The 25,695-nt window shown below is 42.5% G+C and overlaps 2 protein-coding genes across 3 annotated transcripts in view; one reads left to right on the top strand and one right to left on the bottom strand.

The window, feature by feature from the left end:
- SGPL1 (sphingosine-1-phosphate lyase 1) overlaps positions 1–11,997 on the top strand; it is a 68,441-nt gene extending 56,444 nt beyond the window's left edge. The window contains exons 11-14 of the mRNA XM_081328219.1: positions 57–295; positions 2,855–3,001; positions 7,896–8,016; positions 9,512–11,997. Of these exons, the coding sequence (XP_081184345.1) occupies positions 57–295; positions 2,855–3,001; positions 7,896–8,016; positions 9,512–9,649 (645 nt within the window). The 3' untranslated portion in view covers positions 9,650–11,997. The remainder of the gene's footprint in view (positions 1–56; positions 296–2,854; positions 3,002–7,895; positions 8,017–9,511) is intronic.
- A 542-nt stretch (positions 11,998–12,539) lies between these two features.
- Positions 12,540–24,238, bottom strand: PCBD1 (pterin-4 alpha-carbinolamine dehydratase 1). Of its 2 annotated transcripts, XM_081330120.1 has the most exons (5): positions 24,084–24,238; positions 18,364–18,564; positions 17,208–17,339; positions 14,764–14,844; positions 12,540–13,143 (listed from the first exon to the last, which is right to left on the bottom strand). In XM_081330120.1, the coding sequence occupies exons 2-5, from the start codon at positions 18,499–18,501 to the stop codon at positions 13,045–13,047; spliced, it is 450 nt and encodes a 149-aa protein (XP_081186246.1). In that variant the 5' UTR covers positions 18,502–18,564; positions 24,084–24,238; the 3' UTR covers positions 12,540–13,044. The 2 variants fall into 2 exon arrangements, with proteins under 2 accessions (XP_081186246.1, XP_081186247.1); XM_081330121.1 differs by lacking the exon at positions 18,364–18,564 and having other exon boundaries at positions 24,084–24,231.
- Between the last annotated feature and the right edge of the window lie 1,457 nt (positions 24,239–25,695).

The raw sequence follows: 25,695 nt of genomic DNA, 5'->3' as shown, positions 1-25,695 counted from the left end.
GCCTTGATTTTTGTGGGTGATTACTTGCAACTTGAATATCGTCCCTTTCTTTGCAGTATGGCTATGCTCCAAAGGGCTCCTCTGTGATACTGTACAGTGATAAGAAATACCGGCATCACCAATTCTTCGTTGCTCCTGATTGGCAAGGAGGAATTTACCCCTCGCCCACTATTGCTGGTTCCAGACCTGGATGCCTTATTGCAGCTTGCTGGGCTACCATGGTGTACTTAGGGGAACAAGGGTATGTGGAAGCCACCCGGAAGATCATCTCAACTACACGGTTTATCGTATCTGAGTATGTATCCGATTTCCATTTATTCTCTTATATTTTATACTTCCTTTCTTCCTGGGTGCCCATTTCAGCATTCTTTGGCAGCTGTAGAGTTTGTACTTTTTGGAAGCATTAAATAGGACGGGGTTCTTAGCTAGCTATCATCCGTATATGACACTCTTACACAGTGGTGGATCACACAAAGTATATTAAGATGATGTGCATGACTAGAAATTATGCAAGGCAAACAGTAACGTTAAGCTACTGGATTTTTTTTGCGTCGGGGGCAAAGGAAATAGTGCAGAAAAACCAGCCCTTTTTTGAACACAGGAGAAAGATGACTCTTACGTGCCTCTCTCTTGGTGGATAGCAAAGAGAAGAGGCCGTATTGACTGGAATAATAAGGGGCACATGATAGCAGTGTTCCAATATCTCAGGGGCTGCCACAAAGAAGAGGGAGTCAAGCTATTCTCCAAAGCGGCCGAAGGCAGGACAAGCAACGGATGGAAACTAATCAAGGAGAGAAGCAACCTAGAACTAAGAAGAAACTTCCTGACAGTTAGAACAATTAACCAGTGGAGCGACCTGCCTCCAGAAGCGGTGAATGCTCCAACACTGGAAGTTTTTAAGAAGAGACTGGACAGCCATTTGTCTGAAATGGTATAGGGCAGGGGTAGGCAACCTCGGCTCTTTTATGACTCATGGACTCTGGGAGTTGAAGTCCATGAGTCATAAAAGAGCCGAGGTTGCCTACCCCTGGTATAGGGTTTCCTGCCTGAGCAGGGGGTTGGGCTAGATGACCTCCAAGGTCCCTTCCAACTTTACTATTATGAAATTATGGAATTATAATAGAAATTAGATATGTGCAGTTCGGAAGACTTTCATGCTTCCTCCTTCCTCCTCCTTTTTTTTCCAAGACATCTTTCTTACTCAGAAGGAAGATGAGATTTGGAATATCTCTCAACAATGCTCCGCGAAATAATACTTTTAAATTAAAAGTGTAATTTCCTTTTAATCAAATATCAACCAATGATGTCTGCTAGGGGATTGATTGTATGGTACATTTGGACAGGGCTGGGCAGTGTGGTGGCTCAGCAGTTAAGATGCCAGGCTTGTCGGCTGGAAAGTGGACAGCCCAGGTTTGAGATCCAAGTGCCACAAGATGGGGTGAGTTCCCATTCTCGCTCCAGCCCAGCAATTCGAAATCATGCAAATACAAGTATATAAATAGCTACCACTTTGGTGGGAAGGTAACAGCGTTCCGTGACATCGCTTCCACCACAAGCCCGCGGAAACATCTTTGAACATCGCTAGCTCAACGGCCTCATAGAGATGAGCAACAGCCCCTATTATTGCCAAAGACTACGGGAGTAAAATCCGCAGGGACTCCTTTACCTTTACCTTACCTTGGACAGGACTACACACACCGTGAGACTAATATTGTGGTATTCACTTTCGGTTGTGTAATCAGATAACTCTTATCTTAATAGATAAGAGGCAACATTTTTAGGGGAGGGTCACTGCCATCACCCTAGATTGGCATCACTACAAATGTCAACATTTAAGCAATATTTGATGAATCCCTTAAAACTTTCTACAGAGCTTCATCTTCTGTTGGAAATAAAATTGCCCTCATCTTTAGATGTCACTATTATTTCAGAAAAGTGCAAATATCTATTGAGATTTTGTCTGGTTGTATTTTTTAGAGATTTCATGGAGATTTGTGGCCTTCCAGATACTACTGAAGTAAAATTACCAATTTGCAGCAGCCCCAGTTAGCATAGCCAATAAGGAAGGATGTTAGGTGTTTGTAGTTCAGGAAACATCTGAAGGTTCGTGCTGGGTATCTTTTGGGTAAACAACTTTCAAGTCGGGATTTACACAAAGAATGCATAACCTCTTGTGTTTCTTGGGATTCCGAGCATTTTAAATTACAATTAACATGCTATGGGATGCGGACTCGTGAGTTCCATTTCTTTTTTCCTCTATGCTGTTTTAACGTATCTGGATCAATTATCCACATATTCCCTTTTTTTCCTGATAACAATGGAAATCGGTTTAGAAGCACTTTTGCCATTGGAGTTAAGTCAAAAAAAAAGGAAGAAAAAACTCCTGAACTGCTTAAAACCCAGAGAAGGGAATTTGTGACTTGGAGAAGACTTAATTTGATCTCAGATGAAATTATGAGATCCCATTCTGCATTCAGATGTGGCCACTGCAATTCATTGTGGTCTCTTTTGTTGAAAACGCTTCATTTTAAAGTCAAGTTGTTTTATAAAGTAATATTTCATGTTGCTTTGGATGATGTATTAGTTTCCTTGTTCTGTTCTGTGGATACTTACCAGAACACAGGTATAGGCACATATTGTGTAAAGAAAGAAAATAATAATAAAACAACCACTCTATCCTCAACCCCGCAATTCTCTCTGTTTAGAAAAACTGATTCCTGGATTAAGAAGGGACAGCGGCTGAAATTACAACTTTTGATAATGGCTTTTGAGCAACATAAATTGACAGCATTAAATGTAACTAGAAGACCATAGACTAGATGGAACCCATTTTTTTAACATGTTTCTCTTTAAGGTTGCAGAAAATTGACAACATCACTATCATTGGCAAACCAGAGGTTTCTGTCTTTGCTTTCAAGTCTGATTCCTTTGACATTTACCAATTGTCAACCCTGTTAATAGCCAGAGGATGGAATCTTAATATTTTACAGTTCCCTCGAAGGTGAGTTTCTGTTTTTTTTTCTCCATCACTTTCAGGTGGGGGAGGCAGAGCACTGGTCAAGCACCTAAAATTCTCTGTTGGATTGAGCAGATTCATGGCAGATTTAGACCACTTGTCCCCCAGTGGCCAGTCATAAGTCTATGGAAACCCACAGGGGGGAGTTCAAGAGAAAATGTCCATATTTTGTTGCATCTCAGTAGCTGGAATTCAGCGATAAATTTTACACACACACACACACACACACACACACACACAGCTTTTTTTTTTAGAACGCTCCGGTACCTTTTTTGGATGGAACCTTGTAGGGTAGGCAAGGCGGGTTGTATGACCTGTGTGAGTTCCGGCACCTTTTTCTTTTACAAAAAAAGCACTGCATATACATATATGCATATATGCATATATACATCTTCAATGTGCCCTGTGTCAGACTTTGGGACATGCCCTGTATTAGATCCTGATTTGGAGGGCATAGCCACAACAATAATCCCCAGGAAGGACGAATCCATAACATGCCTGGCTTTAGGTCTTGAGACAGAGGCTCAGCGTCGACCAAAGAAGGGGGGGGGAGGTACAAAACAACTGTGGTTGAGTAATCGGCTCCCTGATGTGTATACGCTCACCAGGGGAGTGACCGTGAATAAACAACAACAACTGATCACGCGAAGAAATGCGGGACATTTAGAAACGCTACAGCCGTTTGAAGTCAATAGACCGGTGACCCGCTCAATGAGCAGGGTGCAAAAGCAGCCGGCTAAGTGTTTTGCATATTAAAGAGTTTATTTTTTCTATCCTGGTGCTCGATTCTTTTCTTTCTAACATGCACACACCCAGGATTCGCAGTTTTAGTCTTATTAAGGATGGATATACTGTATATATCCAATTCTATTAAAAAGTATGGTTTCAGGTCTACAAATCCAAAGATCACACCACATGTTTACTCCGTATGTGTGTAATTTGCTAACTCTAAGTTGATTGATACTATCTTATTAGCACTAGAATATACAATTTCTCAAATTTTCTCTCAAATGAGGGAATAGAAGGGGAACTCACCAAATTTGCAGACAAGACCAAGGTGGCAGGAGTAGCCAACACCCCAGAAGATAGACTCAATATCCAGATCTCAACAAACTTGAACACTAACTAACACTACCTAACAAAATGAAATTCAGTGATGAAAAAAGTAAGGTTCTACATTTAGGCAGGAAAAACCAAATGCCATAGTATAGTTGGTACCTGGCTCATTAGTAATTACTCTGAAAGAGATCTTGGAATACTAGTGGACAAACTCTTAAATATGAGCTAGCAATGTGCTGCAGCCATCAAAAAAGCCAATGTAATCCTAGGCTGCATTAACAGAGGGTTAGAATCAAGATTGTGTGAAGTGTTAGTACAGCTTTATAAGACCTTGGTAAGACCACACTTGGAATCCTGCATCCAGTTTTGGGCACCACAATATAAAAAAAGATGTTGAGACTCTGGAATAGTGTAGAGAAGAGCAACAAAGATGATTAGGCGCCTGAAGGCTAAAAGATACGAAGAACGGTTGCAGGAATTGGGTATGTGTACACTAGTGAATAGGGACGCGGTGGCTCAGTGGGTTAGGACGCTGAGCTTGTCGATCAGATGGTCGGCAGTTTGGCGGGTCGAATCTTGAGTGCCGCATAACAGTGAGCGCCTGTTACTTGTCCCAGCTTCTGCCAACCTAGCAGTTCGAAAGCACGTAAAAATGCAAGTAGAAAAATAGGGACCACTACAGTGGGAAGGTAACAGCGTTCCATGCGCCTTTGGCGTCTAGTCATGCCGGCCACATGACCACGGAGACGTCCTCGGACAAGCGCTGGCTCTTCGGCTTTGAAACGGAGATGAGCACCAGGCCCTAGAGTCGGAAACGACTAGCACGCATGTGCGGGGGAACCTTTACCTTTACCTTTACACTAGTGAAAAGAAGGACTAGGAGCAACATGATAGCAGTATTCCAATATTTGAGGGGCTGCCACAAAGAAGAAGGTGTCAGCCTATTTTCCAAAGCATCACAAGGCAAGACAAAAAACAATGGATGGAAACTGATCAAGGAGAGAAGTAACCTAGAACTAAGGAGAAATTTCCTGATAGAACAATAAACCAGTGGAATGGCTTTCCTTCACAAGTTGTGGATGCTCCATCACTGGGGGCTTTTAAGAAGAGATTGGACAACCATTTTTGTCAGAAATAATAGAGTCTCCTGCTTGAGCAGGAATTTGGACTAGAAGACCCCCAAGGTTCCTTCCAACTCTTATTCTGTTCTGTTATTCTGTCAAATTCGACTTTCATGATTAAAGAATAAAATCACAATCTTACTTTCTGTGTTGTGGGAGCAGTAATAATTACAAAGTGGTAAAAGGATATATATATATATATATATTCTCCACACTCAGGCAAAAGATTTGCTTTATATTTTGAAATTTCATTTTTTCACAGCTCTTAAAAAATTAGCCTTTGCCCCTCTTTAAAGAAAATTCCAAGTTCTGGCCAATTTTTAAGATTTAAAATTAGGAAACTTGGATTAGAAATAACTGTCATAAATAGCTTTTGTACTCTTCTCAATTATTTGAAAGTATATGTCAATACTTCAGTTCAGCCAAAATAATTGCTAATCTGTTAGTTAATACTTTACATCCTAGGTCTTTCTTTGCATCATCAAAAATACATTAGATTACTTTTCAAATTATTTTAGGTTTGCAATTCTAAGATGATGTAATTTCATCTGCGAAAAGATTATTTTAAGCATGATTATTGTTATTGGCAAAAAAAGAAGAAAACGTGACATTTTTTCAACCACCCCATGCAAAACAAGACACAAGCCAACCCTGGACACATTTTGTCTTCAACAACTCTTTATCTGTTTGATTGGAGTAAATGAACTCCAATCGTACCTAAAACAAAACCATAGTTTGCACTCAAATCTCCCTGGAGGAAAGCCCTGGAAAAGCCACTTGGCTTTTTCATCATTTCCCCCGTTTTATTTAATTGCTAATACATAAGTAATGAATATTTGCTAAATTGCCAAATAGTTACAAAACTGGCAGATGTTTTGGAGAATATGATAGTTGGGGAAATGGGAGCAGAGATATTGAACCTTAAATTTGAAATTTCTGCATCTTCTTAATTATGAAGGATATGAGACTTTGTGCAGATTTGGTGTTTGATGACACAAAATGGTGTAAAAGTGAGGGGTGACTTTGGGGGATAATAGGACTGTGTTAGTCTTGGAGGATGTCATTGATCCCCTGATCATGTCATTTTACACATTTTACACAGAGGCATGAAATAATATAAAACTTTAATGCCGCTGTTAGATGAATATAGCAGTGTAGGTTTTAGGGTTTCCTCCAAAATCCAGTTTGAAATGTCTGCAGCCCTGCTTGGAGAAGTTCAAAAATTGGTAACAAAAATGGTAGTCCTCAAGTTACAACCATAATAGAGCCTGCTGTAGGTAAACCTGATTTTACAACCTTTTTAGCACTGGTTGTTACGTAAACGTTGCGCTTATTAAATGAACATTGCAGTCATTGAGAGCACTCATTGTTTGCTATGCAACAGTTTTTCTGAGAACTGGGAAGTGCCAATTTTCGGCAAAATTGTTGCAAATCATAGTCACATGACCACGAGATGCTACAAAGAGCCATAAATGCAGCCATTTTGCCCAGTGCCTGACGTTTGGGCACATGACTGTGGCCCTGGCCATTGGAACTTTAAATCTGGCTCATAAGTAACGCAAAAGTAGGGCTGTTGAACTTTGAAGGTTCTCTTAAGTTAGAGTTCCCCAGCTTTTCTGCCTTCGAGTGGGAAGGGATGGTTCACTCGAGTGACCGGCAAGCACTCGGTACATGTCCATTTGCGCAAGCGGTGTGCACGTGCGCCCGCCGCTCATGCAAATGGAGTGCTCGCCCGCTGCCTACACAAGGAAGGATGCGCGTGCTCGTTGGCCGTTTTCATGGCCCAGTTGCAAACCCCTCATGGCCCATTAGTGGGCCGCAGCCTACAGTTTGGGGACCTCTGTCTTAAGCAACCTGTCATAAGTTGAGGACTACTTTTATATTGAACTCGGTGGCAGACGTAATTTCAGTTTAATTTTAAAGCCAGTTCATTTTCAAAGGTATTGAAAGGGAATTGGCTTTAGAAATTATTTCAAGTGAGAATATTATTATTAAGAAGTTCTTGTGAATGGCGTATTGTGACACCTGTTCAGAATAGCCAAGAGATATTTATGAATGGCTTGTGTTTAATTGCTCAGTCATCTCTCCAGCAGTCTGCAGCTTCTCTCCGACTTCCCCTAATTCAGTGAAAACCCAACAAAAGATACAAAGAATTCGGGTATTGTGCTTTTTTTTTTTTTTTTACAAACACTGCTGTTAGTTTATCACTTATCCTTAAGAAATCGTTGACAAGAAACTGTATCTCCTCCCACTTTGCCTATAAATTTGTTGGAGAATTATGAAGTTTCCTTTGTACCCAACCCTGGCTAAGACATTAAGATTACATGAAGTAAAACAGGCTTTCCAGAAAGCTGAAATTATAGTATAATCATATAATAGGGCAATGATGTTTTTATTTAAAATTTACACAGGGTAATTTGCATAATAAATGCAGAAAAAATTACTCTCTGCAGAACGTACCGACTTTATTATAATACAGGAAAGAAATATGGTAAGCAATAACTGAGTGGGTGATCAGATGTTGAAAAAATAGGAAACCAGCACCTTCAGTCTATTTGTAATAGGGATGTGATAACGTAGCTACCGAGTTGACATGATTTCTGATGAATTTTCCAGTTCTGGAATAGAGTATGATCAGGAAACGAAAGGTTTTGATTGTGAAGAAAAGTTAACACTATCTTTCTCCGTCTCTTTCCAAGCATTCATTTTTGCTTAACACTGCTACAAACAGAACCTGGAGTGGCTGAACAAATGGTGAAGGATGTCAGAGAGTGTGTCTCTGAGATCATGAAGAATCCAAACGAAAAGACGACTGGCATGGTAAAGGAAATTTTGCATATTTTTTTTTTTGAGGATTGCTGTTACGGAAGCATAGAGAGAGACAAGACAGTGGCGCTCACAGTTGATAGAAAGCAAATCAGAGAATAAGACTTAAACCTGGTTGGGACTGTAGCCTGATAATTCAAATTAGAAGTTTGGGGACATTGCTAAATTTACACCCAATATCCTGTAATACTTATATTTCAGCCAGTGGCCAAGTTTTTTTTATTTAGTTGAGGGTGGTGAGCCTATTAGATTCACTCAAAGAGATGTCAGGTTAACCTGTAATTCATACATTTCTTAATTCCACCTTAATTAGTTGACTAATTAATTGCACTGCATTTACTTTGGCTTATTGTTGAATATGTCCAGTGAGTACTAGGCTATTGACCAGGACTAGTTAGGAAGCATAATATTTCTTTGCTTAGCATAGTTACTTGCTCTGCCCTCCCCTTCCAGGTACAAATCTAGGAATTGATTAAAGCAGGGTGTCAAACTCCCAACATCATGTGACGTGTCGCGACGTATCGCAACTTTTTCCCCATTGCTGGAGCTGGGGTGAATGTGGTTTCGGCATGACGCATCCAGCCCACGGGCCGGCAGTTTGACACCCTATGTCAGACATGTCAAACACGAGGCCCGGGGGCCGGATCCGGCCCGCGAAGTGGTTTCATGTGGCCTGCGAAGCCATCCTGGAAACAGTGAGGGAACGGCCCCCACTGCCTTGGCCCTGGCCCAGAGACCCTCCTTCTGCTGGAGACCCTCAGATCTGTCCCACTCGTGCCCAGGCCCCCATAGGCACCCTTGATGCGAACAATGTAGAGCTGGCCATGCCCACCCAGTAGGCCATACGTACTCTACCCACGCCCACCCAGTAGGCCACGCCCACCGTGGCCATACTCACCCGGCCCCCTGAGGGCAACCGCTATGCTGACGCGGCCCTCAATGAAATTGAGTTTGACACCCCTGCCCTATGTTAAAGAAATAAATTATTTGAAAATAAACTAGTTGGGTAACTTCCTTCTCTAGCATTAGTTTAAGTTAGTGTGGAGGTCTTTCAAAAATGTCTTGTCTGGGTGTAGTACCATCTAGTGTGTACTGGATGGAAATTCAGCAAAGGGCTTTTTTCAGATTCTCTCTGTGTATAAGGATTTTACTTGTCACGTTCCGTTTTTATGTTTTAGCTTTCTTTAGAATTTCTGTAGGTGGTCTGCCTTTACTGCACAACCTTTTTTATACCTAGGCATTTGATAACTAAGATAATCTGCTCTATTTTTTAAAAAAAATCCCCCATTTTTAAATGGGCTTTCATTTTAAATCTGCTCCTGATTTTTATGTTTGCTTATGGGCTTGTGATTGCTTATTTCGTAAGCACTGGATTTTACGGTTAGCTACTTTTGGCATTATTAATGCAAATACAAGTAACACATTTCAGAAGTAACGCATGGAATAAATCTTAGCTGATCATTGTGTTTTGTTTTGTTTCAATTTATAGAGTGCAATCTATGGTATGGCGCAAGTCATTCCTGACAGAAACCTAGTTTCAGAAATTGCTGGTGGTTATTTGGACAGCCTCTACAGCACAGATCATTCTCCTTCGACTGATACGCACATGAATGGTTCTCCAAACTGATTTTAGTCATATATCCCAACTGTTGGATGATGACACACTAAACAATTCAAAGGAAAGGTAATATCACTTGGAAGTGTTTCTTCTGCAGATACAGCTCACAAGGCAGCTTGACCTGTTGACGTAACATTCCCTCTTAGATTAAACACAGGTTCAACCCCCTAGCTTAGATTGGCTGTTCAGATCTGTGAAACTTCAGGAATACTCTCTCTCTCTCTCTCTCTTTTAACTTTAATAATTATTTGTATTTCTTATGATGACTCACTGCTGCTTCTAGGCGTCCAAGAAACAGCAGGCTTAAGGGCAATATAAGTCTGTTCCATCATTGTTCATGCTCAGGTCTTTTGAATTGTTTTAGTAGATACCGTTTTCTTGGTTGATGTTCACACTGAGCTGTGAATTCGACAAAAGTTTGCACATAAACATCCTTCACAGTTGATAGGATAAAGTCAGGGTGAGTGTTTAGTTCACCCTGCGGGAATTTGGTCTGAATGAGAGGAAATGATCAGAGGAAGGTACAAATGATTGTACTTTCAGGGTGTGTTTCTCTTTCCCTAGAATTTTTTTTTTTAACTGTGACATCCCCCCCCAAAGTATTTGAGCCATGGGGATCCATGAAGGTACTAAGGATAAAACGGTTCTTCCATATATATATAGGGGCTTTTGCCTTAGTTTCTGTGTTACTACAATTAGGAGAAAGCAAATCATATTTCTTCAGAATCACTGTTTGAGAAGTTCAGCTTCTTGCAACGGTTCCAGTTCCTAGTTCTGCCATTTTGTTAAGCGCCTTTATGGACTCAAAGAGAACCAGTGACTCAGAATGTAATTATCTGTAGGACCCGGAGCTCCTTTCCAGGTGTTGCACTAATTTATCAGACACATTCTCAAGAGAGCACACGCAGATTTGCCTTAAATGCTGAGAGCATCTCCACTCAGAAGCCAAGCAGATGATCAGATCAACAGATGATCACCTCCTCTATGGTACTATACTGAAAATAACCTTAACCTCAGGTATCATATACTCATCTTCAGTGTTTCACGACGTCTCAGCTCGGTCCACTTTGCAACTGTGATAGGGATACCTGTGGTCTAGAAGCTTGACCTCTAATGGATGAGAGACATTGTTTCTTTCCCATTGTTTAATATGCTTCCAGAAGTAACTGTGCCTCCAGTGGGCCATTCCTGGGCCAAATGGCAGGCACATTAGCTTTTTATTCTAAGGCTTGAGGCAGGGGTCTTCAAACTTGGCCCTTTATGACTTGTGGACTTCAACTCCCAGAATTCCTCAGACAGTGTGTCTGGCTAAGGAATTCTGGGAGTTGAAGTCCACAAGTTATAAAAGGGCCAAGTTTGAAGACCCCTGGCTTGAGGTGTAAAACTAGGTTCACCAGCCTGGTTTTACAGAGGTGAATGGAGAACAGTTCCATTCAGTCTTAAACTTTCTATATAGATTAGTCTGCTAGATCAGTCACAGTCTCTTAACTTTCTGTCAGCAGTAGTTCCCTGAGGGGGGAAAAAACAAAATCAAGTCTTTTAGTGATATAGATTCATATTCCTTTCAGTTATTATTGCACAATCCTTTGTGACTTCACGAATTCGGGGTCTGTGTTATGTGAATCTTTGGATCAATCATTTATCTCTTCCTGGCCATCTTTCTATTGCAGCTTTGAATGGAGTGAATACAAAATAACTTGATGGTTAATTGCCTGATGTATGTGTATTGACTAGTTTGAACAGATACATGTTTCCAAATACGTTAAGAAAGGAAAACTCGATTGCATCCCTCGCACATAAGTAATTTTAACGAACTGTTTTCATTCATGTTCTAGAACAGAATGTTAAATTTTGTAAGATCTTAATTTCAGTTTAATACTGATACATGTTCAAACCTGCTTTGTTTCAATACTTAACCCATGTATACTTTGTCATGCATCTTGTACATGTTTTCCGGTTTAAAATAAATGTTATTTTCTTCCTCAACTTCCAAGTTTAAAACAATGGGACAGTAGCTTCTTCCCATCTAAGAGTTTATTGGAAAGCAAAACCTCATCGGTCAAGGTTGCATTCACCACCAAGATGATTACGACCTCCACGTCTGAAATTTCTTGCAAGCTAGGGGGCACCGAGATAGTTTAAAAAAAAATCAAGGTGGAAATAAAAGAACTTATCAAAGTTCTTTTATTGTGACACTTTTACTTCCCTTCATTTACAACTCTGGAGTAATTTCAATTATGATGAAATCCATTATTGTACAAGGGTGATGAATGTAAAAAGGGGGCATGGCAGAGACACAGCTGCCATCTTGAATTCTTTCAAGCCCACCACGCCCAATGGATGAGCCTGTCACATGCTATCGGATATGTTTACCAATGAAAATCTGCTTAACTTTCTTTAAACAATGTTCACTGACAGAACGTGTGAGAGATTTTAATTTCTTATCTTCTGCTGTACTAAGGTAAAGGTAAGGTAAAGGTTCCCCCGCACATGTGTGCTAGTCGTTTCCGACTCTAGGGGCCGGTGCTCATCTCCGTTTCAAAGCCGAAGAGCCAGCGCTTGTCCGAGGACGTCTCTGTGGTCATGTGCCGGCATGACTAGATGCCAAAGGCGCACGGAACGCTGTTACCTTCCCACCGGAGTGGTCCCTATTTTTCTACTTGCATTTTTACGTGCTTTCGAACTGCTAGGTGGGCAGAAGCTGGGACGAGTAACAGGCGCTCACTCTGTTACGCGGCACTCGGGATTCGACCCGCCAAACTGCCGACCTTCCGATCGACAAGCTCAGCATCCTAACCCACTGAGCCACCGCGTCCCCATCTGCTGTACTAGCCTATGCTAAACTGGGTGTGGTTTTGCAATGCATGATGGGCAAAGCTATCCTAAGGAAGAAAAACAACCATGACTTGCAATCTGTAGTATATAGGTTTCTATATCACCAATCCACAGTTGGGTCTATCTTGGTTTAAAAGAAGATTAACCAATTCCAGCATTTCCCTGTCTACCCCCCTTTCATGAAGTCAAGCAATACAAGAAACAGTGCTGAAGAGAAATGCACAGGGAAACAATTTCCAATACTTTGTGTAAGAGCAGGCTTTCTTAAAACTGACAACCACAAGCAACTTTTCCTGCACCTATTTAATACTGCTAAACAGGGTTACAGACTAAACAACCCTAGAGACAGATATTGACACAAGACAGATTTATAATGGATAACAAATGAATTCACAGCGCTGGTGCCTATTGCAATGTGTGACCATACAGTAAGCAAGTATGAAGCTTCAACAAAAAGATGGGTTCTCCCATATTAACTGGATACGGAGGCTAGATTACATTTGTCATGATGCTTTCTGACAAGTTAAGATGCAGAAACTGCCTTTACCGACAAAGATGGGGTGAGCACTTTAGGCTAGTGTGTTTGCTACTTGCTCTATAAAACTGGCCAGGTTGATGTCCCGTTCAGATAAGCCAGCACACTCGTGTGTGCTTAAGGTTATATGAACCTGAAAGAAACAAAATGCCTAATTAGTACAGCAGTTATGAGAATACATAGCAGCATAGCTGCAAAGTGCTTGAAAGAGCTAAAAAAAATCAATTTATTAATGATAAAATGTTTTTGGTATCTTCATTCACTGCTGGCCTCAGTGCTTATCAGTGAAATTTAAAACACTCAGTCCCACCCAGGATTAGGGAAGTCAGGTCACTTTGGCGTAGAAGGTTTTTTTTTTTAAAAAGAGTTACACTGCAGTTGCTAGATTGAGCCACTACGACAAACTCTTTCCATATCAACGAAGTGCAAATCTATAACTGACATCCCTCTCCTCCTCTTGCTGCATTATAAGACTGGTAGTTGCTTCATCGTATTTATCATCATATCAGAATGAGCACTTCTGATAAGGCTTAAATAGCCCCCCTCCCCCACCAATTAGCAGAAATATAATCTGGTACAGGTTTGGACAGCTAGAAAGATGCAAACACTATGGATTTAATGGGCTTATGCTACAATGGACTTAGGTACCGTATTTTTCGGACCATAAGACGCAATTTTCCCCTCCCAAAAGTGGGTGGAAAAACGAGGTGCGTCTTATGGTCCGAAGGTAAGCGAAAACACTTGTCTCCCGTTCAGCCAGCGCAGTCCATCAGCTCCTTTGGAGAGACGTGATTGAATGAAGACGTGGAATTCTCCGCCCCGCCCCTGTGATTGGTCGGCAGGGGAGGAAATACGGACGTGCCTGCCATGCCTTCTGACTGCCTCCCCCTCCCTGCACGCGCACATTTTCTTTCTTTTACCTCGCTGCTAAAGAAAGTTTTTGCTAAACTAAACCTCATAGGCAAAGCCGTGAGTTGTCCCTGCAGGTTTCTCTGCGAAGTTTATTGGAAGTGATTTCCCATTTGCAAGATAATACTGCTAATTGTTTGAAATTGCTTCGGCATCTTAGAAAACCTATTCAGGGAAAAGAAACTAGCGGTACCTTCCTTCCTTCCTTCCTTCCTTCCTTCCTTCCTTCCTTCTCCCTTCCTTCTTTCTCTCTCTCTCCCTTGCTCCCTCCATCCTCCCTCCTTTCTTTCTTCCTTCCTTCTTTCTTCCTTTCTTCCTTCCTTCTCTCTCCTTTCTCTCTCTCTCTCTCTCTCTCTCTCTCTTTCTCTCTCTCTTTCTTTCTCTCTCTCTCTCTCTCTCTCTCTCTCTCTCTCTCTCTCTCTCTCTCTCTCTCTCTCTCTCTCTCTCTCTCTCCCTTCCTTCCTCCCTCCTTCCTTCCTTCCTTCCTTCCTTCTCTCTCTCTCTCCCCTCCTTCCTTCCTAGTATACCGGTACTATTTGGTTCAGAATATTTTTTTTCTTGTTTTCCTCCTCTAAAAACTGGGTGCGTCTTATGGTCAGGTGCGTCTTATGGTCCGAAAAATATGGTAGTTAAAATAACTTGAACAGAGAACCAGTTTGCGGGTGTGATAAAAGATCAAGACTAGAAGTTGGGAAGACCAGAAGCAGGTGAGTGACTTTGAGTCACTCACTCCCTTTCAGACCTAGGAATAAGGCAATGGAAAACTTCCAAACAACATTACCAAGAAAACTGCAGGAATGACTCAGGTTAAAAAAAAGGGTTTGAACAAGAACTTATCTCTTACTTTGTTGTAAACATTAAACCATTCGGGATGATGATCCAGTTTTTCTGCTTGTAGAGCTATTCTGGTCATAAATCCAAAGGCCTGTTCAAAAGATGAAAGAGGGTTTTAGAAAAAGACAAGGACAGAAGGGAAACTCCACACAGACTCCACTAATAAGACAGATAAGGTAGTTGTTAGTATTGCAACCACTGAAAGAAACACAAATCACACAATTAAGGATCTATCAGTATACCTCAGTGCACTCTCCAAGGACAGAATTTAGTTTCTCCTGTTTGCAGAATGCAGAATGAGACAGACTCAACTTAGCCATTGATGTGGGTGGCTGGAAGTTGTAGTTCAATAATATCTGCAGACCTACTAATGCAGGAATTGATACAGGTAGTCCCCATCTTTAGATCACTTATTCAGCAAGTTTGAAGTTCTAGCAGCACTGAATGAATGGTGATTATGAGCGATCCTTGGGTTCTGGTGATCCCAGCATACTCTTGGTTCATACGATTGTGATCTGGATGCTTACACTTACGATTGGTTGCAGTCAGTGCTGGGATTAAAGCCACTTTGCACCACTTCGGCAGAACCGGTAGCTAATTTTTGTTGCCCAGGCCCAGAATGGACTTCCGGAAGCGGTATCCACACAGAGAACTGGTTGTTCACATATCTGAATCCCACCACTGGTTGCAGTGCTCCGTGATGGCATGATTGCTATTTGTGACCTTTCACCCTGGCTTCCCCAGAAGTCAATTGTGCAAAATTAATACTCTTTCAAAAGGTTGCTAATTCTTAAATTAATGGAATGGTTTTAGTTTCATCTAGTGCAGGAGTCTTCAAACTTGGTGCCTGGCTGAGGAATTCTGGGAGTTGAAGTCCACAAGTCATAAAAGGGCCAAATTTAAAGACCCCTGATCTAGTGCTTAAGGTACCAGGCTAGAAACCAGGAATCTCTGAGTTCGTGTCCCGCCTTAGGCATCAAAGCCAGTTGGGTGACTTTGGGCCAGTCATTCTCATTCAGCCCAACCTACCTCTCAGGTTTGTTGTGGGAAAAATAGGAGGGGGAAGCAGTATTAAATATCTTCATTGCCTTGAGTTACTTATTAAAAAAAAAGATATGATACAAATAAAATTTGTAGTGTAAGCCAGAAATGTACAAATTAGTGGTCAAGTTCTTTTTAATGAATGAGAAAGGTTTGTTGTGCTAGATTGAAATGTTTTGTTTTTAATGTGCAGTTTTGTGGGGATCTGCCTGATTCTGGCTTAAATGTAAGTAGAATCTGTTGGCAAGAGTGATGATTCTTAGGATTGGAGCTGGAATGGAGGAGGAGTTCAGTCCTTTTCTCCTCCTCTCCAAAGGAAAATTCATGCTATGCAGTTATTACATCCAGCAGCAGAAACTCTCTAAGGCAGTGGTGGCGAACCTATGGCACGGGTGCCAGAGGCGGCACTCAGAGCCCTCCCTGTGGGCACCCACGCCATGCCTCACAGGTGGCAACTGTCCCCTCTTCAACCAGCTGCCCCCCACAGGTGTCCCTCCCCACGAGCGACATTGAGGTGACCACACCCACCTTGGCCACACCCACCCAATCTTCCATGAGCACCACAGCCACACCCACCCAGTAGGCCATGCCCACCTGACACCCAGCGATAAATAAGTGGGTTTTGGGTTGTAGTTTTGGCACTCGGTCTCTAAAAGGGTTCACCATCACTGCTCTAAGGCATGCAAACAAATAAGCGATAGGATTGCCGGACACAAGCAGATGTTTTGAGTTGGCTTTTCCCTGACCAGCATGGCAGAAAAAAAGGAAAAATCCATGCATCTTTCTCGATTCTAATCATTGGTATCCTCTCCACCCTTTTGGGATGGAGTGGGAAAATAATTTTGGGGGGACCTGAGGCTACTGGCATTTGAATCCAAGGAACGTTCAAGACAGCAAAGGCAGCTGAATTTCAGGACCACTCTTTACAGCTCCTGTCTCGACAAAGCTATTGTAGCATCAGCAGGCAAGAGCTACGCTCCTTTTCCTCCACCGCAGGAAAAGCGAAGCAATCTTGGTGTGTCCCACATAAAGAATGTCTATGGAGATACTCAATCATCCAGGTCATGGCTGTCCCAAAAGATGTTCTGAAGAAGTTTCTTGGTTGAGAAGCGAAACCTTTTCAAACAACAAAAAAAACCCCCAAGAAACTCCAGTTGCCTTTTGAAAAAAGCACCTTTGGGACCACATAAAGAGACGCACTAGCAAGTATTTAACCCACTTACGGGCCCACTTACACATGTCAACAGTTGCTACACTGCAGGGTTAGGAACTGAGTATCTTTGCAGCTTGTTGCGTCCTGGGATTTGCATTTTGGCTGAGCCTGCTGTTAATCAGTGTAGAGCTGCACGTTTGGATATTGTTCCCAACTTAAGCATAAGCCTTTCTTGAAATAAAATAGAAGTGCTTTTGTACCCGATTAAAGTCCTTAAAATGGAACTCCTTGTAGATAGCGTCTCTGCCTTCCACCTCATTCCATCCTACTGCTCTGAGATTGGGCAGGAGCTGTTCTCTCTCTTCGCCACTCAGACGGTGGGCTTTTCCTGCCTAGGAGAAAATGGAGAAAGCATCTGGATAAACTTTCTCTGAGCATGGAACAACACGTCTGCGAAGAAGCTATTTTCGGATGAATCTTAAGAGCATCAGATCTAGACGATTTTTCAAAATTCTTAAGGAGTCAATCCCGTGAACAGCTACTTAAGAGAAATGTAGAGCACTCCCAAGCTTACAGCACTCCAACATTCCACGACTGGCTTGGGAAGATGATGGGAGGTGTAGTCCAACACATAGAGAAGGCACAAGTTGGGAAAAGCTACCCTGCACTGGCTGTACCAGTGCTGAACACATGCATGTTGCACATGCTATCATGCAACAAGACACTCTGGCCCGATTTTGCTGCATCCAACTCTTGTTCAAGGTAAATGCAGGTTGTGGGAAAGTTCAGCAAATTAAAAGTGGTGTGCTCCTTTGCTGACATGACCCAAACTGCTGAATTCCTATTTAGGTGGAATGCATGTCCCCTTTTGCTTAGCTGTCCATTTGCGTTATTATCTGTAACATTTATTATAAGCAGAAAATGAAGCACATTCTATTTGGGGGGGGGGACAATATATCCTAGGTTTATGTCAATACTAAAACCATCCCATAATGTATGGTCCTTATATTGGAATCAGTTATTATGTGCCAGACCACATTGTTGGGGGACTCTTAATGACATAAACACTGCCATTAATTTGATGGCAAATATGTCACTCAATACAGGTGGCCTGGCGACTTGCCACCACAATTAGAACCAGAATTTTGGCTGCTAAGCGTGGTGGTTAAGAGAATCACCTTCAATTTTACTACCTTTTTGCTGCAGTTAAGTGAGTCCCAAGTTGTGATCACATGACCCCAGGACACTACAACCGTGTAGATACATGCTGGCTGTCAACCACCAAGATTTTGTTCACTTGACTGTGAGGATGCTCCAACAGCCATAAGTGCAAGCACTTGTTAAGAGTCATTTTTTCCCCAGTGCTGTTGTAACTTTGAATGGGTGCTCAACAAATGGTCGCAAGTCAAGGATTACTTGTAGAACAGAGGTCCCCAACCTTTTGGGCACCAGGGACCGGTTCCATGGGGAGAGATTTTTCCATGGACCGGAGGGGGCGTGGTTTTGTGTGCTGCCTGCATCTTGCGCATGTTTGTGCAGACCAGTTGCTGGCATGTTGTGGCCCGGTACTAGTCCACGGACCGGGGCTTGGGGACCCCTGCTGTAGAATGTTTAAAGCTGCCACGCAGCAGAAAAAATTGACTAGCTATTTTTCATTGCTCAATTCTACCCACTTTATGGGCATGCTAAATTCTAACTCAGAAACCCATGATTAATAGCTGTGATAATTTACCCTGATAATTTACACAGTTTGGAAGTTGGCTGCAGTGGACTTGGATGTTAAAAATAAAACTTTTATTAAAAGCAGAGTGCTCCTCCCAGAGAAATGGTTAACTAGAAGACACCCACGTTTGTATAAAAGGGAGAAACCAAATCTTCTTTCCTAGTTAATGGTTAAAGGCTGTTGCATCATTAATCACTGTCCTTTAAACTTCTATAGATACTGGGAGGAATACAGGGTGACAAATAGCAGCATGCCAGCAGTTTCTTACTGTTTTCCATACTGTCAGTTTGAAGGACAATTGTGCAACAGTTTTTGATGAATGCCAAGGCAAAGCAAAGAAAAAGAGATCAAAGGGAGAATAATTTGGTCTGGATCCAACTCAAAATTTTGTGTTGGAGGATTCCAGAGCTGAGAAACTCCAGCTGAAAAGATTTATTCCCATCTTAGTCTTTGTAGCTGGATTCATTCTACCATAACCCACCTATCAAAATAATTGTGTATGTGTATACGATATTATATTATATTACAGGCAGTCCTCGACTTAACAACACTTCATTTAGTGACCATTCGAAGCTACCATGGCACTGGGAAATTAAGACTCTTTTTGAGACTTGGCCATTGCAGCATGCCATTTACATTCAGATGCTTGACAACTGCTTCATATTTATGACAGTTGCTGTGTCCTGGGGGTCATGGGATCACCTTTTGCCACCTTCTGACAAGCAAAGTTAATGGAAAAGCCAGATTCGCTTAACCACCATGTTAACAACGGCAATGATTCGCTTAACAAATGTGGCAAAACTCATTTAAGAAATTTCTCAATTAGCAACATAAATTTTGAGCTCAGTTGTGGTCGTAAGTTGAGGACTACCTGTATATCATATCCATTATATAATGTTATGTTATATTTAATATATTTAATATAACAACATAAATATGGTTTCAAAGACAACAATAAGCATTTGAAACATCCGTAGACTGCTTTATTTAGAGCAGGGGTCTGCAACCTTGACAACTTTTAAGGCTTATGGACTTCAGCTCCCAGAATTCCTCAGCCAACTAGCTGGCTGAGGAATTCTGGGAGCTGAAGTCCACAAGCCTTAAAAGTTGTCAAGGTGGCAGACTCCTGATTTAGAGCAATGCATAATTCTAGTGAAGAAGCTACATTCACAATTCTCGAAGAAGGCCCCTGTGGAAACTTTTATTGATTGATAAGTGTCCTACAAAAATATCCTGGGAGTTCCTCAAAAGAATTCCTCGCATGTTTCTCCTAAAACCTCACTCTTCATCATTGTTACGGATGCCACATGCAAGCACTTCAGCAAACTGAAACCATACCAAGTAAACATTGCACAGCACAATAAACCTCCAGCAGCTGCCCTTTTACTGAGATCACCTGATAAACACGTTGCTGGTATCTTAGCGACACACTGATAAGGCTTTTAGAAAAATGAGACAGACAAGGTTTATGTCCGCTTGTGATCTTGCCCATTACTGGATAACTAAAAGCAAGGCAATGAAAAAAAACAACAGCCCCCCCCTCCCGGAGACTTAATATTATAAAAATGGATTTCAGACTAAATTGTGCTCAGCATAAGATTGAAGTCAGGGCATTCTAGATTTCACATAACCAGATCTGAACCTTGTCATCTTTGCACGTATTAAATGCTGCATTTTTTTCTTCAGTTAGGTTTGATTACATTAGTTTATTTGTTTTAAAGCAATTTAATACAGGTAGTCTTCAACTTAGCAACCATTTAGCGACCATCTGAAGTTACGGCACTGAAAAAAAAAGATCTACAACTAGTTATGACCATCGCAGAACAACCCCCCCCCCACTGTCATGTGATCAAAATTTGGGCACTAGACAAGTGGCTTGTATGTATGATGGTTACTCATCTAGGGAGCCTTGTGATCAGCATCTGTGACCTTCCTAGCTGGCTTCTAACAAGCAAAGTCAGTGGGGGAAGTTGGATTCACTTAATGCAGGGGTCTTCAAACTTGGCAACTTTTAAGACTTGTGGACTTCAACTTCCAGAATTCCTCAGCCAGACTTCAACTCCCAATTCTGGGAGTTGAAGTCCACAAGTCTTAAAGTTGCCAAGTTTGAAGACCTCTGCCATAATGGATGCAGTGATTCACTTAACAGCAATAATAATAATAATAATAATAATAATAATAATAATAATAATAATAATAATAATAATAATAATAATAATAATAATAATAATAATAATAATAATAAAAATAGTAAAATTGGATGGGATTCTCTTCACAACTACCATGCCTAGCATGATTCACTTTACAGTTGTGGCAAAAAGATCATAAAATAAGATGAGGCTCACTTAACAACTGCCTTGCTTTGCAATGGAAATTCTGCCCCAATTGTGGCTGTAAGTCAAGGACTACATTTTAATCTTTCTAGTAAGCTTCCCTATTAGGAGAACGAGTTAAGTGGAGGAGTGAAATTGCTTCACTGTTTTTCAAGGCTTGGAGGCTGGTCCATGATAGCACTTAGCAATAGCACTTAGATCAAGGGTCTTCAAACCTGGCCCTTTTATGACTTGAGGACTTCAACTGCCCGGCTGAGGAATTCTGGGAGTTGACGTCCACAAGTCATAAAAGGGCCAAGTTTGAAGACCCCTGACTTAGATTTATATACCACTTCACAGTGCTTTACAGACCTCCCTGAGCGGTTTACACAGTCAGCATATTGTTACCCCAGCAACCTGGGTCCTCATTTTACTGACTTGGAAAGATGGAAGGCAGGGCCAACCTTGAGTGGGTGAGAATCGAACTGCTGGCAGCTGGCAGTCAGAAGTAGCCCGCAGTACTGCATTCTAACCACTGCGCTACCACGGCTCATGATCAGGATGGATAAATTAGGAATGAAAAAAACTGTGTTTTTTTTAACATGAATAATCTATCTATACCAGGGGGTAGGCAACCTTGGCTCTTTTATGACTCGTGGACTTCAACTCCCAGAATTCCTGAGCCAGCCACAGGAATTCTGGGAGTTGAAGTCCACGAGTCATAAAAGAGCCAAGGTTGCCTACTCCTGTTCTATACAATACAAAGAATTGATTTTAAAGGGAGGGTTCCAAGTTCATTCAAGGTAACCATCCTAGGTAGTTGTAGGGCCAGCAAGTCTTTTACTCGGTGTGCACCAAGGACCAAATGGCACTGGCTGTGCTGGCTGCTGTTTCCAACTCTGAGGACCGGCAGGGGTGGGGGAAGGGGATGGTTCCGCACAAGCGGCTGGCAAACACCCACCTGTGGAGCTCCATTTGCGTGAGTGACATGATGTGCGCCTGCCGCTCACGCAAATGGAGGGTGTGTGCACGTGCTTGCCCACTGCTCGTGCAAGTGAGGATGTGCGTGCACGCTCGCCGGCAGTTTCTGTGACCTGGTTGCAAAGTGGGCTGCAGCTCATAGGCGGAGGACCCTTGGTCCAAGATACCTGGAAGGTACCACCAAGACTGCATATAAACCTGGACTAGGAACAGAAGCCATGCACCCTCAATGGGTAAAGCTCCCATTCTGGGTTGCTAAGCCAACTGCTGTGATCAGATTTCCACAAGCCCTAGTTCCGACTCTTGTTATTCCATCCAAGGCTGTCCCACAATTCTCTATACAACACTAACAATGATGGAAATTCCATTTTTTTTCTGGACATGAAGGGTTTTCTGGCTGCTATGATTTGCTTTGCCATTACTTGCCTAGCCCACTATCCCCTTGACAAACCTATATCCTTGTCACCAGGTTGCCCATCCCCGATCCCAGAAATGTAGTTAACAGCATTTGATTTATGTGGGATCCAAAGTGAGAAGTATTTTACTTTTGTTTGCAGATTCAAAAGTTCGTCACAAAACTTGCTTTATGCCCCCTGCTAATAGCCATAACCTTGTTTTCCCCACCAATTCAATCCAGCTGCATTTCCCTGGTTTAAGATTTCATTAAAAAAAAAAGTCTGAAACATCTCACAATATGTGCCTTTGATTACAACACATGCCACTAAATATTGCCCAGATGTTTCAAAGAACACACACAACCAATTACAGCAAGCTGCAGAAAATAGTTAAGCAGGGAGGAGATCAGTTCAAGACTGGGTAGAGTTTTCTAGGTCCCAGACCTGGGAGAAAAGCGACAGAGAGGCCCAGAACATCTGCTCTTGCATCCAGGAGAAAGCAACTGGAAATTTACCCAAGGTATTATAGCAATTCCTTTCTGCCTTCAGAGGGAGCATCGTTAATGTTCCCCATCTACCTTAAACTCTTTTATGTCTGAACATATCTCCGCCTCCCACATCCTAGAAAACAGCTGGTTCTTCCTAGAAGCTTTGTATTATTATTAATAATAATAATAATAATAATAATAATAATAATAATAATAATAATAATAATAATCTAGACCTGCCTAATACAATTTTAATTCCTAATCTTTTATTCTTTCCTCCAGCCATTGATAAAATAAGTCCCAAGTCTGATAGTATTTTGTTTCTTCTTTTTCTTTCAACTTCATAGTAAGTCTGTCCATTTCCGCACATTCTAGTATTTTTTTTTAAATTATTTCTTCCTCTCATGGTATTTCTTCATTTTTCCAATATTGTGCAAATATAATTCTTGCTGCTGTTATCACATGTAAAATCAAATATATGCTTTGTTTATCAATCTTCTACCTAATAAAAAAAAAGTTAGGGTTTAAAATCCACATGTTTTCCCAACATCTTTTCTAGCCAAGTATGTATTTTTGTCCAGTGCCTCTTTGCTTCAACAACACACGTCCACCATAGGTGATAATAAGTACCTGACCTATGTTTCCCATTAGCGAATGATAAAACTCAGACAACACCTTGTTGAATAAGGTACTATTGAACTGCATGGAAAAAAAATCAACAATTTTACAAAAACAAACAGAAAACGAAAACAAACCTGCCTGCCAAATTAAATCTCCTTGGCTGTAGACTAAAGGGCGGCTGCGATTTGATAGGACGCAGCCACACTTCCTAGCACGCCCTCCTTCCCTCCCTTCCCTGCCTTACCCCGGAGTAAGGTCGTAGTTGGAGATGCGCCGCTCTTCCAAGAGACCTCATGAAACCTATGCGTCGAGAGAGAGAGAGAGAGAGAGAGAGATCGAGGCAGAGGCCAGACAGACAGATAACAGGCGAAGACAGCAAGCAGGGCAAACGGGATCTCAACCCCTTTCCCTTTGGGCTCGGATTAAGAATTAATCGACAGCTGCCAACATCCTCTCTCTCTCTGCCCCCCCCCCCCGCGCCCAGCCCCAAATTCTCTCCCCCTCCCCTCTTCTCCCCCGCAGCCCCAGTTCAGCTCAACGCCAGTTCCTGTAAGCGGCCCGGGGATGAGTTGTAACTCCCACCCTCGCAGCCCCGCCAGCGATCCTCGGAACTCACCATGCTGGCAATCGCGGGGCGCCAAAGCCAAGAAGCCTCGGCTCGGCCGCTGATTTCCAGCCCAACTCCGGAGGCGGAGGCGCGGCCGGGCCTTGGCTCTTTCGCCCGCGGACCAATGCGGTGGAAGCGGAGGGTGGGGCGGGGTCGGAGGGCTCCGTTCCCTCTGTAGAAGAGAGGCCGAAGAGAGAGAGAGAGAGTGTGTGTGTGTGTGTGTGTGTGTGTGTGTGTGAGAGAGAGAGAGAGGGAGGGAGGAGAGAGAGAGAGAGAGAGAGAGAGAGAGAGAGAGAGAGAGAGAGAGAGAGAGAGAGAGAGAGAGAGAGAGAGAGAGAGAGAGAGAGAGAGAGAGAGAGAGAGAGAGAGAGAGAGAGAGAGAGAGAGAGAGAGAGAGAGAGAGAGAGAGAGAGAGAGAGAGAGAGAGAGAGAGAGAGAGAGAGAGAGAGAGAGAGAGAGAGTGTGTGTGTTTTTAGTTTTGCTAGAATGAGACACGATGGCTCAGTGGGTTAGGACGCTGAGCTTCTTGATCAGAAGATCTGCAGTTTGGCGGGTCGAATCCCGAGTGCCACGTAACAGAGTGAGCGCCTGTTACTTGTCCCAGCTTCTGCCAACCTAGCAGTTCGAAAGCACGTAAAAATGCAAGTAGGAAAATAGGGACCACTACGGTGGAAAGGTAACAGCGTTCCGTGCGTCTTTGGCGTCTAGTCATGCCGGCCACATGACCACGGAGTCGTCCTCGGACAAGCACTGGCTCTTCGGCTTTGAAATGGAGATGAGCACCGGCCCCTAGAGTCGGAAACAACTAGCATGCATGTGCGGGGGAACCTTTATCTTTACCTAGAATGAGAAGGCTGCCGGCCGCCTTTGGTCTGGATGAGGGCGGCGGGGGGGGGCACGCTTCGAGACGTATGGTTGCCGAGGCTCCCCCCCACCTCTGCCAGGGTATGAAATGAATCTTTATTGTCAAAGTACAACTATGTGTACATTGAGATTAGCTGAGCCTCCCTTTCTGCTCCCCCCCCACCACCAACACACAGTGACAACAAACCATCTTACTACACCATGTGAACCAACTGCACCACACACCGGCCTCCCAAGTCAATTCTGCATAAAATTCACAAAAGTGATGTCCCGTTTAAAAGCCTAGCAGCCCACGGATAAAAGCTGTTTTTCAGCCTGTTGGTGCGGCTGGCTATACTCCTATATCTCCTACCGGATGGTAGGAGAGTAAAGAGATACTGCACAACTGTCTCAGGAATTCTGGGAGTTGAAGTCCACGAGTCATAAAAGAGCCAAGGTTGACTACCCGTGATTTAGACCATGAAGACTGCATGGTATCTTGGGAAAATTACAAACACAGGCAAAGGAAGTTTGGTTTTTGTTAGCCTTGTGAGGTAGTCCGGATAAGAACAGCCAGGAGTTCCAGCTCTGTCTTCATTGTAAGAGAATTTGCAAGACTGAAAGCATTTCTCCCCCTCCTTTCCATTTGCTCTCCTCAAAGTCAGGGAGGGTCCCTTCCCTCCTTCTGTGGGCTGAGATACCTTTACACTAGATGTCCAGTGTGCAGCTCTTCCTTCTGTCTTCCAAGGTCATTCCCACATACCATAACAGTTTTAGC

Source organism: Vipera berus (genome assembly GCF_964194415.1).
Source record: "Vipera berus genome assembly, chromosome: 5".
Classification (NCBI taxonomy): domain Eukaryota; kingdom Metazoa; phylum Chordata; class Lepidosauria; order Squamata; family Viperidae; genus Vipera; species Vipera berus.
This window is presented reverse-complemented; position numbering and strand designations above follow the sequence as displayed.

Bases quoted from the DNA above. Each gene is read 5' to 3' on its own strand.
- PCBD1 (XM_081330120.1), bottom strand. From the start codon at position 18,501: ATGCCAGCAACTGGTCTGCACAAACATGCGCAAGATGCAGGCAGCACA. The intron at 14,845-17,207 runs GTACAAAAGCAC...TCTTTTGAACAG, and splicing joins ATTTTAAGGACTTTAATCGG to GCCTTTGGATTTATGACCAG. The intron at 13,144-14,763 runs GTAAGAGATAAG...TGTTTCTTTCAG, and splicing joins GGTTTAATGTTTACAACAAA to GTTCATATAACCTTAAGCAC.